General features: G+C 41.7%; 2 protein-coding genes across 3 annotated transcripts in view; both read left to right on the top strand.

Moving 5' to 3' along the window:
* Window positions 1-657: 657 nt before the first annotated feature.
* On the top strand, window positions 658-18,694 carry DSCC1 (DNA replication and sister chromatid cohesion 1). Its single transcript, XM_043601664.1, has 9 exons — window positions 658-1,185; window positions 3,625-3,793; window positions 6,422-6,556; window positions 9,366-9,456; window positions 10,596-10,734; window positions 11,207-11,259; window positions 11,685-11,839; window positions 14,247-14,395; window positions 17,597-18,694. Exons 1-9 carry the CDS (start codon window positions 1,010-1,012, stop codon window positions 17,703-17,705), a joined length of 1,176 nt encoding a protein of 391 aa, XP_043457599.1. The 5' UTR covers window positions 658-1,009; the 3' UTR covers window positions 17,706-18,694.
* Window positions 18,695-19,101: 407 nt separating this feature from the next.
* Window positions 19,102-22,207, top strand: part of TAF2 (TATA-box binding protein associated factor 2) — a 95,665-nt gene continuing 92,559 nt past the window's right edge. For both annotated transcript variants that reach the window (XM_043601641.1, XM_043601640.1), the window contains exons 1-2: window positions 19,102-19,461; window positions 20,190-20,244. In XM_043601641.1, the coding sequence (XP_043457576.1) occupies window positions 19,379-19,461; window positions 20,190-20,244 (138 nt within the window). In that variant the 5' untranslated portion in view covers window positions 19,102-19,378. The remainder of the gene's footprint in view (window positions 19,462-20,189; window positions 20,245-22,207) is intronic.

Genomic DNA, 22,207 nt, shown 5'->3' with positions numbered 1-22,207 from the left:
GGGTCCCTGGGAGAGTTCACATCAGGCTCTTAGAAGCTATTAATGCACGGACGTATACGGATGAGCCTCTCTCTTGAAACTTTGTATTCATTCAGGCCACTGTAAAATTTGGCCCAGAAGACACCTTAGAGAAAGCTGAGTGAGCAGTTTGCACATCCTGCCGTGGCGAGTTTCTCGGTCTCCCCAGGAGACTGAAGGCTCTTTTCACCCTAGGAAAGTTGCTCTGCTCTGGACACGGGCCTCGGCCCCTCTCCTGACACCCAGCTCACACTAGGCACTCAATGAAGGGATGGATCTAGTCCAAGCCACTGTCTCCCAGATATGACGGTCCCCAGGCCTACAGGAGAGAGATTCCTTTTCCAATTCTACCAGGGCCTCGCTCCTGCTCCACAGTGTTTGCATAAAACCCGGCTGCTTATTTTTAGAGACAGAGCAGACCGCGCTGGAATCAGACTTTACTACCTCCTGCTGTAACACCGCGGGCAAGGAGCTGGCCTCATTTGCAAAATGGGGCGAAAAACGGACCACCTTAAAGGCTTGGAGTGAAGGATTTAGAAAATTATGCACGTAGAGTGCTTATCACAAGGCCCGGCCCTGGCGGAAAACTGGACTGTTTCGCCGGCGAGGAAGTGGGGGTGCTGACGGGAAACCGGCGGAGGAGCAGCGGAAGGGGTGGGCGAGGGCTCCGCGTGGCGCCCCGCGGGGTGGCAGCGCAGCTCCCGCGAGGTCCCGCCGAAGCCGCCCCGCGGCAGCCGGGCTTTCCTCCCGCGGCCCGAGTTCTGCCTCCGGTGAGCGGCCGCGGCGGAGATCGCGCAGCGACGGCCTTTGGACCCTCCGAAGGCACGCTCCGCCCCGGAAACACGCCCCCTGCCGCCTTGGCGCGCTTTTGAAAGTCTCTTCCCTCGCCCTGGTACGTTTCGCCGGCTCTCGGCTGCTCGCCGAGCGGGTGCTCTGGAGCGCGCCCACAGGGCCCTCCGGGACGCGGTGGGAGCCCCGAGGCCGCGCAGCGATGAGGACCCGCGAGGAGGTGGACGCGACGCTCCAGATCGCCAAGCTGAATGCGGCCGAGCTGCTGCCGGCCGTGCACTGCCTGGGCTTCGGCCCCGGGGCCGGCGCCGCCGCCGGTGACTTCTGCCTGCTGGAGCTGGAGCCCTCGCTGTGCCAGCAGCTGGAAGCCGGGCACAGGTGAGCCGCCAGCCGGCGTCCCTTTGCCCCGCGGGGAAGCGCAGGACCGGGAAACCGGGCCGCAAGGTGCATTGATTTGAGCAGGGGGCTGGCCGCTGCCCGGATGCCTAGTCCCCAGCGCGCTGCCTTTTTCCGAGGAGTCCACACCACCACTGGCGGTACACTTAGCTGGACTGGGGTGATGCTACAGGACTGTTCCATCTGATCTGGGAGGGCTGCGTCCGCGGAAACCAATCAGGAAACATAACCTCAGTGACGTTTTGCAGACCTTCACGGTGATGCCGGGAAGTGCACTGAACCCTTCGCCATTCTAGCTTAAAATCCAGGGCTACTGTCTAATATTTATAGAGTTCTCCTTGCCTTCTACTTATATTCATTTCGAGACAATCGGTAGGACTGTAGAGAGTAAGCTGAAAAACGTTTTACCGAGTTGCTAATTGTGAGAGGCCCTCCAAAAACAGACCTGCTTGGGGTCGTTTAGTGGGAATCTGAAGCTGTTTCTGATTTTGGGTCAGCTACACATCTGCCGCAAAACCATGGGTTAAAAAACACAGTCCAGGGAGGAGTCTAGAGAATCATTCTCTCAAATGTGTGCCCTCCCAGCTCCTGGAAATTAGGAGTTAGGGCTCTGGTTTGTTTCTTTTCTACACCACCCTTCTCCCAACACCTGTATTTCATTAGGTAGTTTGTTCTCTTGTAGATTCCTTTAAATTGAACTCCTCAAGATTTCAGTTTTCATATTTACTCATCTGGCAGTATTAGAGTTAACTGGCCAGCCTCCAGCTGCTAGCCACAAAGTATCTTTAAGGGAACGGGAGCCTCACTCCTTGGTTTTCATCCCCACGGAGTTCTTGGCGAGCTAAGAAGGAACTTCAGGTGTGTGGACCTTCTTTTTATCCAGTTATTGTTCATCCACCTGGCAATCCAGAATGACCCGGAAATGTGTGTTGTGAAAACATTTTTGCCAAGGATGGATAGTTGTTTTAAACAAAATATTGAGGCCTGGATAGTGCAATGTAGAAGTAGATGTTGAAGAGTGGGTACTTGGGACTCTTAAGTGTTATTAGCACTGGGAAGCTAAAAAACAAACAAACAAACAACATGCATTCTTTTCACTTAAACTGAGTCTTTGTTTTAAAAAGTGCTTACGCATTCTTCTATTTCAGGTTTTATTTTTGTTATTTCTTTAAAAGAAGTGAATAGTGTACAGGAGGGTTAAATGTTTTATAGACAAATCTGCTAGGAACTGCTCCCTTGCTGTCAACCCCATCATTTTTTTTTAAGATTTTAAAAAATGCTTATTTATTTTGAGAGAGAGAGAGAGAGAGATGGGACAGAGAAAGAGGAGAGAGGGAATCTCAAGCAATTTATCCTGACGTGATAGACTGAGCCGAAATCAAGAATCAGATGCTGAGCCACTGAGCCACCCAGGTGCCCCCCCCCATCTCCATCTTTAGTGTTTCCTCTTCTTCCTCACCTCTTTCCTTCCTCTCTTCTTTCTTCTTGCTCCTTTCCCCCTGTGAGCCTTTGTCAGAGCTTTACTGAAGTATGTAAACCTATCTGTTTTATATTTTTTCATTTAGCGTTGCATCTCTTTTCATAAAGTCCCAATATCTTTGTAACAAGAGCTGATGGGTAGGCTAGGATGTGTCCTTTGACTGTTAGGGGATACTCAGAACAAAACAAGAAGAACCACTCCTAGGTGGATACCCGGACCACCAGGTGATGATGATCATCTGGGAGCTTGTTAGAAATGCAGAATCCTGGGTCCTGTCCCAGGCCTGCAGATTGGGATTGTTTTTTTAAGAAGATTTTCTAAGATGCCGGTGCATAGGTTTGAGAAGTACTGCTTTAAGGTGGTTTAGGAAATTGACATTGTGACTGAAGCTACTGGGTGCTTTGTCTTGTGCTTTTCCAAGCAGTTTGCGTGCAGATGCCATGTGGTAACATTTGGACTGTTGGCCTCTTTGGATCTTTCTTGCAGGTTGAATTATTTTTCCTTGGTGAGGCCACCTGGTGCCCCTCTGTCTCTCAACTGGTTCTGCCATTGCTCTGTGGAGCCCAGCATTATGTGAGGGTGGTGAGAACAGGGGCCAGACACAGCCTCAAGACTTAATTTTTTTTTTTTTTAATGTTTATTTATTTTTGAGACAGAGAGAGACAGAGCATGAACAGGGGAAGGGCAGAGAGAGAGGGAGACACAGAATCTGAAACAGGCGCCAGGCTCCGAGCTGTCAGCACAGAGCCCGACGCGGGGCTCGAACTCACGGACCGTGAGATCATGACCTGAGCCAAAGTCAGACGCTTAACCGACCGAGCCACCCAGGCGCCCCTCAAGACTTAATTTTAAATTCTACAGGCCTAGAGGCCTTCTTTATAATGAAGATGTCCATTGGTGACTCAACAAACCATGTATTTTCTCTTCCCGTTTTCCTGCAGTCTTGTGATTCGTGGTGATAAAGATGAGCAGGCTGTGCTGTGCAGTAAAGACAAAACATATGACTTGAAAATAGCAGACACTTCCAATATGTTGCTTTTCATTCCTGGTTGTAAAACTCCTGACCAGTTGAAGGCGGAAGAAACACATTGTAACATTATTCATACTGAGGTACTGTTATTTGTGTTCTAATTTATATTTGAATCACAACACATGTGCTAATATTGCCTTTAATTAAAATCTTTAGGTGTGAAATGCATAATCACAGGGAACCTGAAAGGTTCTCTAATGAGATTTAAAATTTCTTGGCATCATTTGCTTGTTTGGAGTCTCGTGAGGTTGTCTTTATTTTCCCTATTTGGTGTTTAAGTCCTAGACAAGTTGACCATGTCTGTCTGTGACGTAGAAAGTTTGTTATGAGGTGACGTATTCCAAGCGTTTTTACCTACTTTTAGTAAGCCTTGCTGTATGTATGTTTTGAAAGAAGACTCCCTCAAACCACAACTAGCACCTTAAGTAATATTTATGAGGCAGAGAAATGAAGAAATTGGAGTTTTTGAGGCAAGTGTGTGTGTCTCTCACCTTTGAAGTCCATTTAGTTCATTACTACCTCTAGCCCTGTATGACAAAGTCTTAATTATTATGGAGGCTACTTGTGGCAGATGCCACATAGAAGTCTCCGTCCCGGTTAGCTTATTACACATGTCGTGATCAAAACACAGCCCTTAATTCTCTCAGAATGATTTTAGGCCAACTACTGCCTTAGAAATAGAATTGGAATAGAAATAAGGGAAAATATTGGGAAATCTCTGACCCACGATGTTGCTAGAACAAAAGAAATTCAGGTAAATTTTGTATTTTGTTTTTTTTCGGGGAGGGGGAGGGACTTTTCATGGTAATTAACTAGAAACATGGGCAGTTTAATCTTTTTTAGACCACGTTACTTTCTCATCGGTTACCTGTTCTGTTGGTGTTTTTGCGGGCTGTAACAATACGGGAGTACCTCTGAGCTCTCCTTATGGGAATTGTGTGCACTGAGACTGGGCAAAGCTTAACAAAGTTCTACCGACTAAAGTGTTGTGTGTTTTTTTTTTTTAATTTTTAATTTAATTTTATTTATTTTTGAGAGAAAGAGAGAGAGATCGGGGAAGGGACAGAGAGAGAGGGAGACACAGAATCCGAGGCAGGCTCCAGGCTCTGAGCTGTCAGCACAGAGCCCGATTCGGGGCTCGCACTCATGAACTGTGAGATCATGACCTGAGCCGAAGTCGGACGCTCAACCAACCGAGCCTCCCAGGTGCCCCACCAACTGAAGTTTTAATCTGAGGTTGCACTTCAGATGTCTGAAAGGGCTAGATAAGGAACGCGCATGTGCAAAGCAGGCTGTTGGTGCTACATAGGGACCCCAGTCTCAGCAGGTAATAGAGGATGGTGGAGCCTGTGGCAAATTGAAGAGCACAGGCCCCACGTAGGTGGGCAGCCACAGCTTGGCCTTGTGGGAAAGCAAGCCCAGAACTGCCAAATCTTCCGATTTCTTGCTTTCAAGTAAACCTTGACATTTAGATCTTGGGGCAAAATCTAATTTGTCCACACTGGCAACTAATTTAAAATCTGTACTAATCCTCACTTCCCCACAACACAAAGCACACGCCAACAGCTGTGCTTTGGATAGAGCCTGAAGGCTGTGAGTTTGTGGACACGGATGAAATCAGTCTTTTTGGTTTGGTCCTCACCCTCCTCTTTTGGAGTCCTCAGATTTATCAGCATCATCAGCTGGTCTGGGCCGTGTCTTTTGTCAGTCAAGCCTTGTACGAGCTTGAAGGGAGAAGCATTCCCCGACCTTCCATTTCTGAGTCAGAAGGCACTCCATATGTAATCCAGTTCAGCATTTTTTCCTTATTTTGTGTGAACCACTTACTGGGCACCTACTAAGTGCCACACACTGGCAAGTCCCGGAGGTGGAGAGGGATAACAGATAACGTTATCATTTAGCCACTGTCAGCTGGGTTTCTCAGAGTCATAAGCCTCTCACTAATTTCAATAGTCAAATAAGGAATTAGCTGCAATTCTAAATAGTAAGAAGTTCTTGCAGTGAAAAGAAGTGTCTCATCCTTAACTTGCTGCCACATTTTGACACCATGAACAACATAGAACAAGGATGCTCCCTCTCGCCTTTCACATCCCTTCGTTATCTGAACACTGTGATCATGTCTCTTCCTTGTTCTCCGTTTTCCTGCCTAAAAAGACTCGTTTTCTGTTGTTTCCATCAGGTTTGCAGAACAGTCACCATCCTGGTCATTCTTTTCCAGGCACACCCTAGTTCTCAGAACACGCTAGAGATATGGAGCTTGGTGATTGGTTCTATGTTGGCAGTTTTTAGATTTTTTTTTAATGTTCATTTATTTTTGAGAGAGACAGAGACACAGTGTGAGCAGGGAAGGGGCAGAGAGAGGGGAGACACAGAATCTGAAGCAGGCTCCAGGCTCTGAGCTGTCAGCACAGAGCCCCATGTGGGGCTTGAACTCACGACCTGTGAGATCATGACCTGAGCCGAAGTCAGACGCTTAACCAACTAAGCCACCCAGGCACCCTGGTGGTGTCTTCTTAATTGGGGTTTGGAAAGATGTTTCCTGAAGATACCCGTCCATTTGCAAAGATGGCTGGAGGGTACCTTCTCAACAGAAAGCAGAATGCTCGGCTCTCTTGTTTTCTTAGACAGCAGATGAGTTGGTTGAGATTTGTGTGAAATTTTCGTTTAGAATAGCCCCCGAAAGGCTATAATATATTTATACTTTCTAGATCTTTGGTTTTTCTAATAACTATTGGGAATTAAGAAGATGCAGACCTAAATTAAAGAAGCTGAAGAAACTTTTGATGGAAGATGCCTATGAAGGACCTGACAGTCAAAAAGAGAAGGATTCAAATCAATCAAAAGTAAGACTTATTTTCATTCTTTTTTAATTGAAAAATAGAACTGTAATTAGAGGTACTTAATGGTGACATTCTTATTTTTAATGTTTGTATTATGAAAATTTCAAATACACGCCAAAGCAGAAAGACCCCATATATTTATCACTCAGTTGAACATTTATCAGCGTTTTGTCAATCTTGTTTCTCCTGTCCCCCTGCTGCTTCCTACCTTTTTTTTTCACTTCTTTTTCTGGAGTATTTAGAAAAAAAATTTTTTTTAATGTTAAATTTGAGAGAGAGAGAGAGAAGGGAAGGGGAAGAGAGAGAGGGAGACACAGAATCTGAAGCAGGCTCCAGGCTCCGAGCTGTCAGCCCAGAGCCCGACATGGGGCTCGAACTCATGGGCCGCAAGATCTTGACCTGAACTGAAATCAGATGTTTAACCAACTGAGCCATCCAGTCACCCCTTTCTGGAATATTTTAAAGCAAATCCTAGATATCATGGTGGCTACAGCTAAAAGCTCCGCGTGTTCCTAACTATGAAATACGTTTTTTAGAAGTTAAATTAATTTTTATTTAATTAAAAATTATAATTAGGAGCTCTTCAGAAAAAAAGGCATTATGAAAATGGAAAGTATTCTTATTCTATTATGAGAATTAACTAATTCCTAGAAGTATGGAAAAATATTTATAAGCCAAGTAATGTTCAAGTTTTTGATGAAGTTCAATATCATAACTGTACTGGCATTCTGAAGGCTGTATTTACGTTACTTCTCTTTTTCTCCATTGACTTTTTTTTTTTGGTAACCACTTTATTGAGATACAATTTGTATACCAGACAGTTCACTCATTCAGTGGTTTTAGTACATTCACAGAGTTGTATGGTCATCACCATGACGAAGTTTAGGACATTTTTATCACCCCAAGGAAACCCTGTATTCCTTAACTGTTGTCTTCTAAACTTATCTTTCCCTGCTTCCCTCTCCCACCCAGCCCCTAGCAACCACTAATCTTTCAGTCTCTTGATTTACCTCTTTTGGGCGTTTTATGTGAATAGAATCATATAATATATGACCTTTTCTGACTGGCTTTCTTTTCTTTCTTTTTTTTTTTTTTTTCCTGACTTGGCATATTTTCAAGTTTCATTCATGTTGTAGCATATATTAGTAGCTTATTTCTCTTTATACTCCATTTTATGGATATACCACATTTTGTTTAGTCATTCCTCAGCTGATGGACATTTGGGTAGTTTCCATATTTTATTATGAATGATACTTTTGTGAACATTCATATACAAGTTTCTAGGGGACCTGTGTTTTCCTTTATCTTGGTTATATACATAAGAGTGGAATTAATGGGTCATATTGTAACTCTTTGTAACTTTTTGAGGACTTGTCAGACTGTTTTCCAAAGTGGCTGCACCATTTTGCATTCCCATTGTATGGGGTCTCCAATTTCTCCACATCCTTGACAACACTTGTTATTATTTGTCTTTTTCGTATCCATACCAGTGGCTTTGAATTGGTATCATTGTGGGGTTTTTTAAAATTTTTTTTAACGTTTTTTTAATTTTATTTTTGAGAGAGACAGAGGCAGAGTGCGAGCTGGGGGGGGGGGGGGGGCAGAGAGAGAGGGAGACACAGAATCCGAAGCAGGCTCCAGGCTCTGAGCTGTCAGCACAGAGCCCGACATGGGGCTCGAACCCACGAACTGTGAGATCATGACCTGAGCTGAAGTCAGCCGCTTAACAGACCCAGCCACCCAGGTGCCCCTGTATCATTGTGGTTTTGATGTACCTTTCCCTAATGACTAGTGATGTTGACCATCTTTTTATGTACTTCTTGACTATTTGTATTTCACTGAAAAAATGTCTATTCAGGAACTCCTTTGCCCAATTTTTAGTTGGATTATTTGTCTTTTTATCACTGACTTGTAGGAGACTTCTTTATATAATCTAATTACAAAGTTCCTTATCAGAAATATGATTTGCTTAGGGACACCTGGGTGGCTTAGTCAGTTAAACCTTCGACTCTTGATTTTGGCTCAGGAGCCCCACGTCAGGTTCCCTGCTGACAGCACAGAGCCTTCTTGGGATTCTCTCTCTCCCTCTCTCTCTTTGCCCGTCCCTGGTTCATGCATACACATGCAAGCACCCTCTCTCTCTCAAAATAAATAAACATTAAAAAAAAATATGTTTATCTTTTCTCCCATTTTGTGGGTTATTTTCGTACTTTTGATTTTTTAAAAAAATTGTGATATACGTAGGATAAAATTTACAGTTTTAAAAGTTTTTATGTGTATAGTTTTGTGGCGTTAAGTACATTCACATTGTTCTGTAACCATGACCACCATGCATCATCCATAGAAACCTTTCACGTTGCCAATATGGGACGTTCCCAATATGCCCCTTAAACGCTAACTCCCCAGTATTCCCTGCCTCCCAGCCTCTGGCAACTACTACCCTACTTTTCATCTCTATGAATTTGACTGTTCTAAATATCCCGTACAGGTGGAATCCTGTAATATTTGTCCTTTTGTGTTGATGATATTTTGAAGTACAGTTTTGCATTTTGATGAAGTCCAATTTATGTTTTTTTCTTTTGTCGCTTGTGTTTTTGGTATTGTATCTAAGCAACGTATTGCTAAATCCAACATCATGAAGATTTTCTTCTAAGATTTCATGTAGTAATCACTATACATTAAAAAGAGAAATTAAGGCTAAATTTTGCCTTAATCTGTTCTGTGTATTTATTCCCCCAAATTTCGTAAGTCTTAAGAAAATATTTTTCAAAGCCTTTAAAATTTTTTTTGTTTTTTTATTTTCTTGTTTCAGTACACAACTGAAGATTTGCTTAATCAAATTCAGGCAAGTGAGGAAGAAATAATGGCCCAATTACAAGTTCTAAATGCCTGTGAGATTGAAGGTAACATTACTTACTGTGATTATTCATAAGAATGGAATTGGGCATCATGTGTGAGAGAGATTTATGGCCATCTTGATCCTATTGCACACTATTTACTTTTATTTTGGGCTTAAAGATGATGATATTTATATTTTTGGGGGTGGGGTTGAGACTGTGTGACCTTTACCTGAGGAGGTCAACCGTGACCAGTGACTCCAACCATTCCTTACAGGGCTTTTCCTTGAAGCACATTTGGTCCTAAGCATTGGAAATAAAGTTTTTAATGATGAATGCCTGCTGTTAACTACCATGGTATATGGGTACCAGGAGTGTTGAGGTTAGAAACCAATGGATTTTAATGCAGCCCTGTGTATTAGTCATTTCTTGCCTGGGGATGGGTAAGATTTTGGTATGTGTCAAGGGGTGCATAGATTATTCCTAGCATTGTTTCTGAGATTGACATCACACATTCCCTTTTCTAATGTTGCTTGATTCTTTCGGAATAGCAATAGTAACATTCTTCCTTGGAAATGGTGGATTTGTGCTTGATTTGTTTTTCCAGGGATCGTGGTAGAGCCTTTGATTATAAGATAGCATTTCATGATCTTTTACCAGAATAGGGAGAGGTATCTTGATGCCCTGATTTTATCTTGCCACTGGTTCACATTGTACCTCTGCATCTATTGACTCTTGAGTGACCTAGGCTTCTTTGTGAGCACGAGAACACTTCTGCAAGACGGCTGGGATGAGAATTAGAACCATGGAAGTGCCCCACAGCGGAGTTCACTGTGTGGGATATCAAACCTAGTCTTCACCTCCTTTGTATGACGTTCTAATGAAATCACTATTCCAGCTACAGGTTTCCACATTTCCATTTAGATTGACAAGATTATTCTGAGATAATTGAGTGTTAAAGTACATGAAAAAAATCAGTGTTAGTCCTATGTAAGGTACTTTTTAAAAACTGCTTGCTTTCTCTCAAGACACAATTCATAATAATTAAGAGAAAAGCATAAAAAGAAGCATTGCTTATAAAGAAAGCTAAGACTTTAGTGTCTCTTTTTTTGTACCGGGCAAGAGCATGCTGCTTCTTTATTGATATTTAGCCAATTAATTTGCTTAAGATGTTCTTTGGTAAAGGTTACATTTGGAATTTGTAGGTTATTGGAGGATTCTTGACTTTGATTATGAGATGAAACTTCTGAATCACATCACTCAGCTTGTGGATTCTGAATCTTGGTCTTTTGGTAAAGTTCCTTTGAATATGTGCCTTCAGGAACTTGGGCCATTGGAGCCAGAGTAAGTATTTTAATCGCTGTCCCTCCACATTTCCTTTAAGGAAAGAAAATTATTTTTCAGGGTGGCACTAAACCCAGGGCATAAGCTGTTTATAACTGGATATCATGTAGACATTTAAAAAATATATAACCAGGAAGAGCTTAGGAATTTTGGTCGCTAGGCTGAGTAAATGTGCATCATCTCTGTTTTTTTTCCTGCCATAAAAAATGTAAAGAAATAATTCTATTTAAGCTATCTTATGATAGTAAGTGTAGGCTCACATAATTCATGTAAGAATGTTTAGCATGGGCCTGGCACATAATGGCTTCCTGTTATTTCTTAGTTCCTAGTGTAAAATTTTACGTGGCAATCAAAATCACTTAGAATTTCAGATCTTAAATTTATATATTAAGATTTTAGTTAGGAAAGGTGTTTAAGATGTAATGCCTAAAAATGTGATAACTTTTCAAATGAGTATTTTTAAATTTTTCAGGGAAATGATTGAACACTGTCTTAAATGTTATGGAAAGAAATATATAGAGGAAGGTAAGATTTGAAAAGTATCTTAACTTGTGTGTGTTTAAAGTTGGTGTAGGTTCACCTGGGTGGCTCCGTTGGTTAAGCATCCAACTTCGGCTCAGGTCATGATCTTGTGGTTCGTGGGTTCGAGCCCTGCGTTGGGCTCTGCGCTGACAGCTTGGAGCCTGGAGCCTGCTTCGGATTCTGTGTCTCCTTCTCTCTCTGCCCCTCCCCACTCACGCTCTGTCTCTGTCTCTCTCAAAAATAAATAAACATTAAAAAAAAATGTTTAAAGTTGGTATGCCTTTCTGAAGCGTGTGCCTGTTAAAAAGAACAACTCCATGGGCTTGTGAGTTGTGTATAATTTTTTCTGAGAAATTGCATTGAGGAAAAGGAAATGTTAGTAATGCTTTGAATTGTCAGCATGAAACCATCTGATCCCTTTTCCTTAGGTGAAGTTTATTTTGACTTGAGCGCTGATAAAATATGCAGAGCAACAGCACAGATGCTACTTCAGAATGCAGTGAAATTTAACCTGGCTGAGTTTCAAGAAGTGTGGCAACAGAGTGTTCCTGAAGGAATGATAACCACGCTTGATCAACTTAAGGTAAGGTAGCAGTCATGCTTGCTTCCATAACTCACCAGCTTATCGTTAACTGTTGGGTGAAATCAAATTTGTATTGCAACTGAGTTTGGAGCCACTTCATCTTCCCAGTCACCATTTCCGCTAGGAGCACACCGTGCATTCAGTCCGTCACTGGCTTTAGAACACTTCTGTCACTTCAGTGAGATCCCTCAAGCCCGTGTATGGTTAAGCCTGCTTCCCACCCGGTGTATCTCATCTTGTTGCATCATCTTCATAATCTTCCCCGTAGCTTCATCTCTTCCCGCTTCTCTCCTGCTCGCTGCATAGCAGCCTTCTTGCAGGTTTTCAAGATCACCAAGCTGTCCTACCTTAGAACCTTTACATAAGGCTTTTTGTTCTAGAATGGCCTTCTTTGTCATTTCGCCTTGCCACCTCCTATTTATCTTTGAGTCACTTCATCAAGGAGGCTTCCCTTTACTCTAAAAAAAATGCCTCCTATTTTACTCGGCCATAGCACCCTGTGTTTTTCCTTCATGGTACTTACTGCTTAGCCCTGGGAAAATGTTTAATTGTGTGGGTTTCCTACTCTCTATTTGGATAGAATTTTGTTCACTGTTGCTTATCAATACATAGCATACTGCCTGGTCTGTAGCATATGCTCAGTAAATATTTGTTAAATCGTGAAAGGATTTGCAGGGTATTTACAGAGTTCCTTTTATGTCTAGGCACCATGCTAGATGCTGAGGGGAAAACATCACACAATGGGCCATCAAGGTTCTAAGCCTGGGGTCTGGCAATGGGGGGGTGCACATCACCTGTATAAATCTCTTCTAATAATGTAGAGTGATCTGTGTCATGGGAAGGCTATGTACACGATGTTACGGGAGCAAAGAAAAGGGACTTATTCACCTGCCTGGTCAATCAGAGATGATTTTCTGAAGGAATGGCTCTTTTAGCTGCTGGGTTTGAAAGAGTGAACTGTTAACTCTCAAGATGGAAGGGCAGAGATGAGGATCCAGGATAGCATGTTCCAAGGCGTGGAGGGACACAAATTGGGGCGCTGTTAGTATGAAGAAGAGTTAGAGTAGAAGTTGCTGGTGAGTCAGTGAGGGACACTATGGTCTGTGCTAAGGAATTTCAGCCCTATTTAGAAAGCTCTTCTGGGGCCCTTTAGTGACATCAAAAGAGCTACCTGATGAATTTTGCCTTTTGGGAAGAACACTGACCTTGAAGATGGTTGGATGGAAGGCTGGCTAGATTGTGAAAAAGGAGAACTATCCAGGCTGTCTATACTTAAGTACTCCTGAGAAAGTACTGACTAAAGAACTAGGTGATGGAGCATCGATAGAGAAATGTTGAGGCCTTAAAATCTATAGGATTAAGTGACCACTTAGGTATAGGGTTTGAATAATGGAATCTAGGATAATGCCCAGGTCTCCTCATGTCCTAGGATAATGGGACTAGAGCAGGTTTGGGTGACAAACACAATGAGTTCATAGATAGGTTTGGATAGAGTTCTTGTGCCTGGAAGGGAGATTTGGGTTGGGATTTATATATGAAGATATATATATGAAGATACATATATATATATGAAGATACATATATATATATGAAGATACATATATATATGAAGATACATATATATATATGAAGATACATATATATATGAAGATACATATATATATGAAGATACATATATATATGAAGATACGTATATATATATGAAGATACGTATATATATGAAGATACGTATATATATGAAGATACGTATATATATGAAGATACGTATATATATGAAGATATATATATGAAGATATATATATACACATGAAGATATATATATATGAAGATATGTATATACATGAAGATATATATAGATATATATACATATATACACACATACATACACACACACCATCTAGCAAGTAAGTGGTGCTTATAGTTATGGGTTTAGTTGAGGTTGGTTGAGCCACCCAGGACAGTGACAGTGAGACAAGTCGAGGGGTCAGGGTAGAGGCCCAAGGAACTGCAACATTGAGGTAGGAGGAAAATGAGATGGTGGTGTCAGAGATAGAGATTCAAAGAGGTAGGGATCAACATGAATAAAGAAAACAGGGCTAGCAAGATGAATCCAAGAAAGGGCCCACTGGATTTGTCAAGGACACGTTATTGGTAACCTCGAACTAGAGCTATCCTGATAAATTGTGCAGGAGGAGCCAATAAATTGCAGAAGGGAAAAGGAGAATTCACTGTTTAATGGAGGTGGTTTTGTGAAAAAGGCTATTGAAGGTCTCTCTGTAGTTTGTGTGTTTCACATAACTGATATTTTAAATGGCTTGGGCTCCGGTGAACCTAAAGGTAAAAATGAGTTATATTTAAACATTAGACCATCATTTTAACTGCCCTTTTTCGTTTCATTTTTTCATAGGGTTTAGCCTTGGTGGATAGACAGTCAAGACCAGAAATCATATTTTTGCTAAAAGTAGATGATCTACCTGAGGATAATCAAGAACGTTTTAATAGTCTATTCTCTCTAAGGGAAAAGTGGACAGAAGAAGATATTGCTCCATATATTCAGTAAGTTGTTTGCTAAAATGGATTGTCTTCTCTGTCGTTCTCCACAACTTCCAATCCTGGGGTTGGAGAACGTGTTGTCTTTCATCCTCATCCTGCCTCTAAAACGACTTCTCTGCCCTCCTCCCTGCAAAACTGCAGCTCTTAGAGGAATAGTAAGGCTACGTACCCCACTATGACTCTCTGACTGGCACCTCCTATCTTTCCTGCCGCTTTGCTTTAACATCTTGGTAGATGCCAGATTGCAGGGAGAATGATTAGCTCTTTAGTCACTGTTTACAGAACCTCAAGTGCACTAATGTTACCACCTCTTTACTTCTCACCTCTCATGTCCTCTCCTCTCTTTCCCCAGGTTGGATTTCCTGGTCCGGATCTCTAGCTTCCACTGTGTGTGCTTTTCTCCTATTGCCCTCTCTCCCCGTCTTGTCATACCTCTCTGGCAAAAATCTGCAAAGATTAAACCCAACTTTCTGCTTTTTCTATGCCTCTACCTGGGCAAGTGGAATTTCCTGGAGAAAAAGACACAATGGAAGTTGCCAGTCTTACTTAAGAGCTTACGTGGTACTTGGCAGAGTTCTTGGCAAGGCACCGTTTCCTTATGAGGCTTTTCTACCCTTGGAGCTCACTTTTCATACTTTTGCTTTTTGGATCATCAATACCTCCTTTTTCCTCTTCACCCTCAGCTTGTGACCTCATTTCTTGAGAAAATAGAAACCGATGAGAAAAGACAAGGACAACCTCTTTCCTACTGCCAAACCTGCCAGCTTCTGTGTGTGTTGTGTCTGCATACACTTCCTTTGCAGTCCCTCCTCTACAATGCATGAACCGTCCCAGCTCCTAAGGCCAATCCTCCTTCTGCACTAGATCCATCCCTCTGGCCTCATTAAAGACATATATCCTCTACTTATCCTTTTCCCCCTTGTGTTATTCATGTCTCCCTACCTGCTGGATTATTCCCACCAATATATGGTATGCTGTAGTATTGCTCATCTTAAAAAACAACAACAACCTACCGGACCCCATGCCCTCTGTTCTCCTTCACAAGAAACTCCTTTTAAAAGTACTCATTTATATTACTTCGTCTCTGGGGCGCCTGGGTGGCTCAGTTGGTTAAGCATCTGACTTCGGCTGAGGTCACGATCTCGCAGTTCACGAGTTCAAGCCCCACCTCGGGCTCTGTGCTGACAGCTCAGAGCCTGGAGCCTGCTTTGGATTCTGTGTCTCCCTCTCTCTCTGGCCCTCCCCCACTTGTGCTCTGTCTCTCTGTTTCTCTCTGTCTCATAAATAAAAACACTAAAAAAACCTTTATATTACTTTGGCTCCCATTCTTTCCTTAAGCTGATGGCATCTTAACCTGATGGCATCCATTTGTCTACATGCAGTGGTCAGTTGTCTTGTTTCTTGGCCTCTTAGCACTGTTTGACACTGTGCAACTGCTTTCTACTTGAAACACACTGGTTTTTTCCCTTCTCTCCCAAGGTAGCTCTTTTTCTGTCTCTTTTGCTGATGTCTCCCTGTTCTTCCCAATCTTTAAATGGAGTGTTCCAGGACTCCATTCTTGGCCATCTTTTCTTCTATGTTTTTTCCTTGGTGCCCTCATCTAGGCTTGAATTTAAATTTAAAGACTTCCTAATTTTATCTTCACACTTTATCTTTTCCCTGAGCTCTAGTTTCTCTTATCTAGCTGCCTAATGAACATTTCCACTTGGATATCTAAGAGGAATTTTAACTTGCCATGCTCACAACAGAGCTGTCCTGACCCCATCTTCCACATCTCTTTTAACAACACTACCATTAATCCAGTTACTCAAGTGAGAAGCCCAGCTGTCATTTTCTTCCCTCACCCCCTGGTTCAAACTATGGGCAAATCCTAATGGAGCATCTAGTACCTGCCTCTGAATTGGTCTCCCTACTTACACTTTTCCTCGTCCCCTCTCCTCCTTTTCAAACTTTTTTTTAGAAAACTTTAAACATTCAAAAGTGACAGTCTAACATAATGAACCCTCCCTCTACTCATCACTCAGCTTCCATAATCCACTCATTGCCTCCATTATTTACAGCGCAGATCACATTCTGTTTTTCCATTCATTAAAACCCTCCTAGGGACTTCCCTTTATACTTAGAATGAAATCACAGTTGCTTTCCATGTTCTTTAAGGCCCTGTATGATCTTGCCCTTGCTTCCTTCTCCAGCTCATGTTCTTTTGTCCTTCCTTCCCTTCATGTGTTCCAGTCATAGCCTTCTCTTTGGGGTACAGGAAAGGAAGCTCAAGTTGAGGGAGGGTAGGTAACCCAGGCAAGCACACATAGGTAGCCTATAATGCAGGGTCTCTGTGTCTAGATCTCCCTGTATTACATGGCGTATATTTCTAATGTGGAGGCTGTGTGATAGAGTTGGGGGGGGTGGGTGGGGAAAAAGGACTCAGAAGCCATGCAGACTTGGCAGCAAAATTTGGTTCCATACTTGGCTGCCTGAGCTAGTTTCCTCATATCTAAATTTTTTTTTTTTACATTTATTTTTGAGAGAGAGAGCACGGGCGCACACGAGTGGGGGAGGGGCAGAGAGAGAAGGAGACACTATCCGAAGCAGGCTCCAAGCTGTCAACACAGAGCCTGACGCGGGGTTCGAACTCACAAACCGCAAGATCATGACCTGAGCCGAAGTCAGATGCTTAACTGACTGAATCACCCAGGGCCCCTAGTTTCCTCATATCTAATGTGGCATTAAATAATAAATTACTTTTACTCTTTCTGTGAAGGTTAAATGAGATAATACATGTAATGTACCTAGTTCAATTAAGGCTTAGTAATCACTCCCTACCACACACACACATTCATTCTTTCTTTTTTTTTTTTTAATTTTTTTTTAACATTTTATTTTCTTTTTTTGAGAGGGAGAGAGAGAGACAGAGCATGAGCAGGGCGGGGCAGAGAGATAGGGAGACAGAATCCAAAGCAGGCTCCAGGATCTCAGCTGTCAGCACAGAACCCGATGTGGGGCTTGAACCCATGAACGTGAGATCATGACTGGAGTCGAAGTTAGAATCTCCACCAACTGAGCCACCCACGTACTCCTCACATACACACATTCTTATGCTTGTTGGAAAGATGGATTTCGATGAGAGAAATAACTAGCACTGTGAATGTTATGTCATGTTCCCTAATATGTTCATGCTATTAATTTATTTTTTCATTGTTCCCACAGAGATTTGTGTGGAGAGAAGCAAACCATAGGTACATTACTCACGAAATATTCTCGCTCTTCAATACAAAATGGTGTTAAAGTTTATAATTCAAGAAGACCCATTTCTTAAAAGAACAACAGTCTTTCTTTGGGACTAAAGTTGCTTCATAAAGTTGATGGATAGAAGAAAAAGATTCTTTCATGTATTTGTATTCCAGATTTAAAGAACATACTGCCTTGAGGCATTTTTCTCCTCATTCCTAAGCATGTTGCAACTACTGCTCTTTTTGCCCTTAAATGTAATAGGAAATTTCTGTATCTTTCAAGTTATGTTTGCATTATGCATACAGTGTAAAGGACAAAAGAGAGTGGTGTTTACTATATTTAGAATACCTAAGGAGTCTACACATTTTTATTTATAGAAAAAGAGTTTTGTCTTTTTTTATATTTGAAATTGCATTTAATTAGGATTTGATATTCTGATCATTAACAAATTTAAAGGCTTTTTCAAAGAACTAAATAGTAATAGTTTCCTGGAAGAGAAATTTATTCAGTTAAATGTCATTTCTCAAGGGATTTCTCCTCTACTTTCAACATTCCACCAGAACAGGGAGTCGCTAGATGTTCTGTTATCTAAATTAGTTGTTTTCATGGATGAAATTGGCTTGGTAATAGCTCCTGTGTTGCCTGGCTGGTATAGACATATACTTTGGGATGAAACAGATTTGATATTCAATCTTTTGTGAAGAATGCTAATAGAGCAGTTTATAATCCTATAATGGGTAAAACTGACACAGCTAATACTAGAAAACACCAAGTAATTTCTAGTTGGTTTTGGAATGCTTGATAAAGTTTGTTTATAGCTTTATTTTTCTAATTTGTATTCATTTAGACCAAAGTTCAAATTGACTTTTCCTTAGCTAATAAACTTGTCACCAGGACAGTTTGAGGGGTTAGGCCAAAGTTAAATCTGATCCAAGGTTAAAAAAAATGTTAATCTACAATTACCTGAGATTTAACTGTTACTGAAATTTACAATTGTTTTATTCTCTTGTACATGAACTGCAAGTTACTGATGGCTTCAAAATATTTGTCTTTCCAATAAATGTTTTATTATCAGTGTGCATTATTATTTTTTTTAAAGTACTGAGGCAACAGTACCTAGTAAGGACTGTGGAGTTTGAGTTAGACTACCTGGGGTCTAATTACACGTTTTCCAGCCTAAATAAGCTGGGCCCAGTGAGTTCATGGTGTCTGTTCACACAGCAAACCAGCAGGACCCCTCACTCCTGGTTTCGTGTATCCCTGGCTACTAACACCCCCACCAACCTCCTGTCCCGTTCTTCGCAAGCCACTGTATATTTGTGTCGTATTTCCTAAATTTTAACAGTTCCCTCCCACAGAATATATATGGTCAAAGAGGCGAAACCCTCTATTGCTATCGTGCAAGCCCCGCCCTCTGACCCAAAGCTTCCGGCTTCCGCCCGCGCCGCCGTTCCACTTCCGCTGACTCCAGAGGTTAGAGGTGACAGGCAAGATGTCGGCTGACGGTGGCTTTGAGCGGTTGCTGAGAGGAGCATCTTCGTGACAAGCTCGGCGGAGGGGACTGAAGGGAGCCGGATCGAGGGAGCGAGTTCGAGGCGGCGGCGGATTGGACGGGGCCGGGTGTGGGCGCCGAGGGAGCCCTGGCCGCTGGGCATGACTGTCGGGAGCGAGGGGGAGCGAGGAGTGGGAGGTGCCGGAGGCCGGTAATACCCCGCAGCCCCCAGGAAACCGGGAAGCCAAGCTCGGTGGGAGCGCTTCATGCCGCCAACTGGTTTAGAGCCCGCCAGAATGAACAGGAAGAAAGGAGACAAGGGCTTTGAAAGCCCAAGGCCATATAAATTATAAGTATTTTTTCATCTTCCTTTCCTCTTCTAGCTTTTGTTTTTATTAATTATACTTGGTGATTGCTTGAAACTGCCTTTGTGAGCCCTGGAAATCTAGTAGGAAACTAGAACCCATTTACAGTGATGGAAATGGTGTTTGTTGGATATCGTGTATGGTTTTGAATGACAGCGTTATTCAACAAATTTAATGTCCTTTGCTGGTTAATAGGTGGTTTTTTTTCATATATATATGTGTATATATATGTGTGTGTGTATGTATATATACATACACACACACATATTTTTTTTAATCTGTTTATTTTGAGGGAGAGAGAACACGAGCAGGGGTAGGGCAGGGAGAGAGGGGGAGAGAGAGACAGAGAGAGAGAGAGAGAGAGAAAATGAATCCCAAGCAGGCGCAGCGCTGTCAGCACAGAGCCCCACGGTGGGACTCAATGTCAGGAACCGTGAGATCATGACCTGAGCTGAAATTAGGAGTATGACGATTAACCGATTGAGCCACCCAGGGACCCTGATTGTGTTTTTCTTAAAGTACCTTGCTGTCTTTTTTTTTTTCCAGAGAAATCTTTTTCCATTTGTTTTGCTCAGTTTAAAACATGCAATTACCTTAATTTGCAGGATTTTAAATGGAAAAGTTAAGTATTGTGAGCTGCTTATTCCTTGTTTATACTTGAATAGGCTTATGCTTTCGTTTACTAAAAGTACTTTTTTTTTTTTTAATATACAACCCATCAGGTCGTCTGCATCAACAACATAAACTTTCAGAGAAAATCTGTTGTGGTGAGTATGTTCTCAACAATTATAAGCAGTAACAAGTCACCTTTACAATATTCAGAAACTTTCACTTCCAGATAACTGTGTTTCAAGAGTAAGTGAGATTTGGGATTCAGATATGTATGACTCCAAGGTGAATAGCCTTGCTGCTATACTGGCTGCCTTCTCAATTCTTCTTTCTTTCTTTCTTTCTTCCTTCCTTCCTTTCTTTTTTTTCTTTTTTTTTTTTTTTTGTTGTTGTTTCTGGGTTAATATTTTATTCCATTTAATCAGTTGTGGAATGTGAAAGTCTGTATCACCAAGCATTTTAGAATTGTGAAAGAAACAAGAATAAGCCCATAGTGAAATTTCTTCTGTGAAAAAAAAATTAAGGTTAGGGCTCTCATTGACTTGACTTGGCTGCTAGGAGGCCAGTTTTGTTTTCTAATTCTTGGCTGACCTGGTTTAGGTGGATTGCTTTGTAAAGTTTTAGATAAGGTGTTTGATACATATAGATTGCATGTATATCCTTGGAATATAGAAGTCTTTGGCTACCTAAGTGCTTAATTTGGGGGGACTTGTATTAAATAGAATCTTAGCTGTTTTTATTTATTGTTTGGAGGTGTGTGTGATGGCATGAAATTCCCCCCAGATGTTATCCATGTATTCATATGTTTACTTAAGATGAGCTATATAGTTAAAAAAATGGAACCTCTTCATAGGAATCATAGAATCCTTAAAGGTTCATTAAGTCCCATGTCCTCAAAGAAATTTCTCAATCAGTATTCCTTACATATGATAACAGCTGACCCTTTCACAATGTAGGGGTTGGCATCCCAACCCTCTGCACATTAAAAAATATGGGTATACCTTTTGACTTTTCAAAAACTTAGCTACTAATAGCCTGCTGTTGACCAGAAGTGTTACCAATAGCATGAAGTCCATTACTGCATAATTGGTATGCTTATTATATACTGTGTTTTTATAATAAATGTTGAGAAAGAACATGTTATTAAGAAAATCATAAGGAAGAGAAAATACGTTTACAGCACTGCACTGTATTTAACAGGACAAAATCCATATATAGGTGGGCCTCTACAGTTCAAACCTGTGTTCAAGGGTCAATTGTATTTACCTTGTACTTCACAGAAGGGTACTTTAGGTGTGTTGTGTTGTATGAATTGGGTAGGGAAGATAGGAGAATTAGGGAGTTTAGTTAAGAAGTTATTGTCATATTCTTACAGTGAAGCCCTGAAGGAAAATAACAATAGTGAAAGTGGTATAGAAATAGAGTTGATATGGTTGACTGAATTATAGTGAACATTTATTGAGTATATACTATGTATGAGACTGTTGTAAGGTTTTATGTGTATGACCTCACTTAATCTTCACAATAACCCCATGAAATAGATACTGTTTTACCTTTATTTTTATAGTTCAAGCAGCTGAAAGATTTCAGACTAAGTAACTTTCTTCAGGGTGTAAAGTTAGCACGTGATTGAGCCATTTAAAAAAATTTTTCTTTTTTTAAAATATTTATTTGGTTTTGAGAGACACAGAGTGAAGGGGGGAGGGGTAGAGAGGAAGGGAGACACGGAATCCGAAGCAGACTCCGGGCTCTGAGCTGTCAGCGCAGAACCCAACTTGGGGCTCAGACTCATGAGCCGTGAGATCATGACCTGAGCTGAAGTGGATTCTTGACTGACTGAGTCACCCAGGCACCCCCATTTTTTAATTATAGATGATCTAAGAGTCACCTGCAGCTCCTTTCTGTCATTGTTTCCCCTTTCAACCTCCTCTGCCCCTGCCAAATTGAGAGATGGAAAGGAATTGCAGATAACTTTTACTGAGAATGTTAGGAAGGAGTTGTGAATGATTTTTGGGTTTCCCACTAGAAAAATTGGTTGGATGGTGTATGGATTAGGGTCCCAGAAGGAAATAAGCAGCATATTCACGTAGGTTGAGGGAAAGTAGAAGAAGACTATTTAGA

Source organism: Prionailurus bengalensis, chromosome F2 (genome assembly GCF_016509475.1).
Source record: "Prionailurus bengalensis isolate Pbe53 chromosome F2, Fcat_Pben_1.1_paternal_pri, whole genome shotgun sequence".
NCBI lineage: Eukaryota > Metazoa > Chordata > Mammalia > Carnivora > Felidae > Prionailurus > Prionailurus bengalensis.
The sequence above is the reverse complement of the archived record's forward strand: the minus strand, read 5'-3'. Positions and strand labels throughout refer to the sequence as shown.

Coding starts and splice junctions, on each gene's coding strand:
- DSCC1 (XM_043601664.1), top strand. CDS start 1,010: ATGAGGACCCGCGAGGAGGTGGACGCGACGCTCCAGATCGCCAAGCTG. Junction 1,186..3,624: donor CAGCTGGAAGCCGGGCACAG/GTGAGCCGCCAG, acceptor GTTTTCCTGCAG/TCTTGTGATTCGTGGTGATA. Junction 11,840..14,246: donor CCACGCTTGATCAACTTAAG/GTAAGGTAGCAG, acceptor ATTTTTTCATAG/GGTTTAGCCTTGGTGGATAG.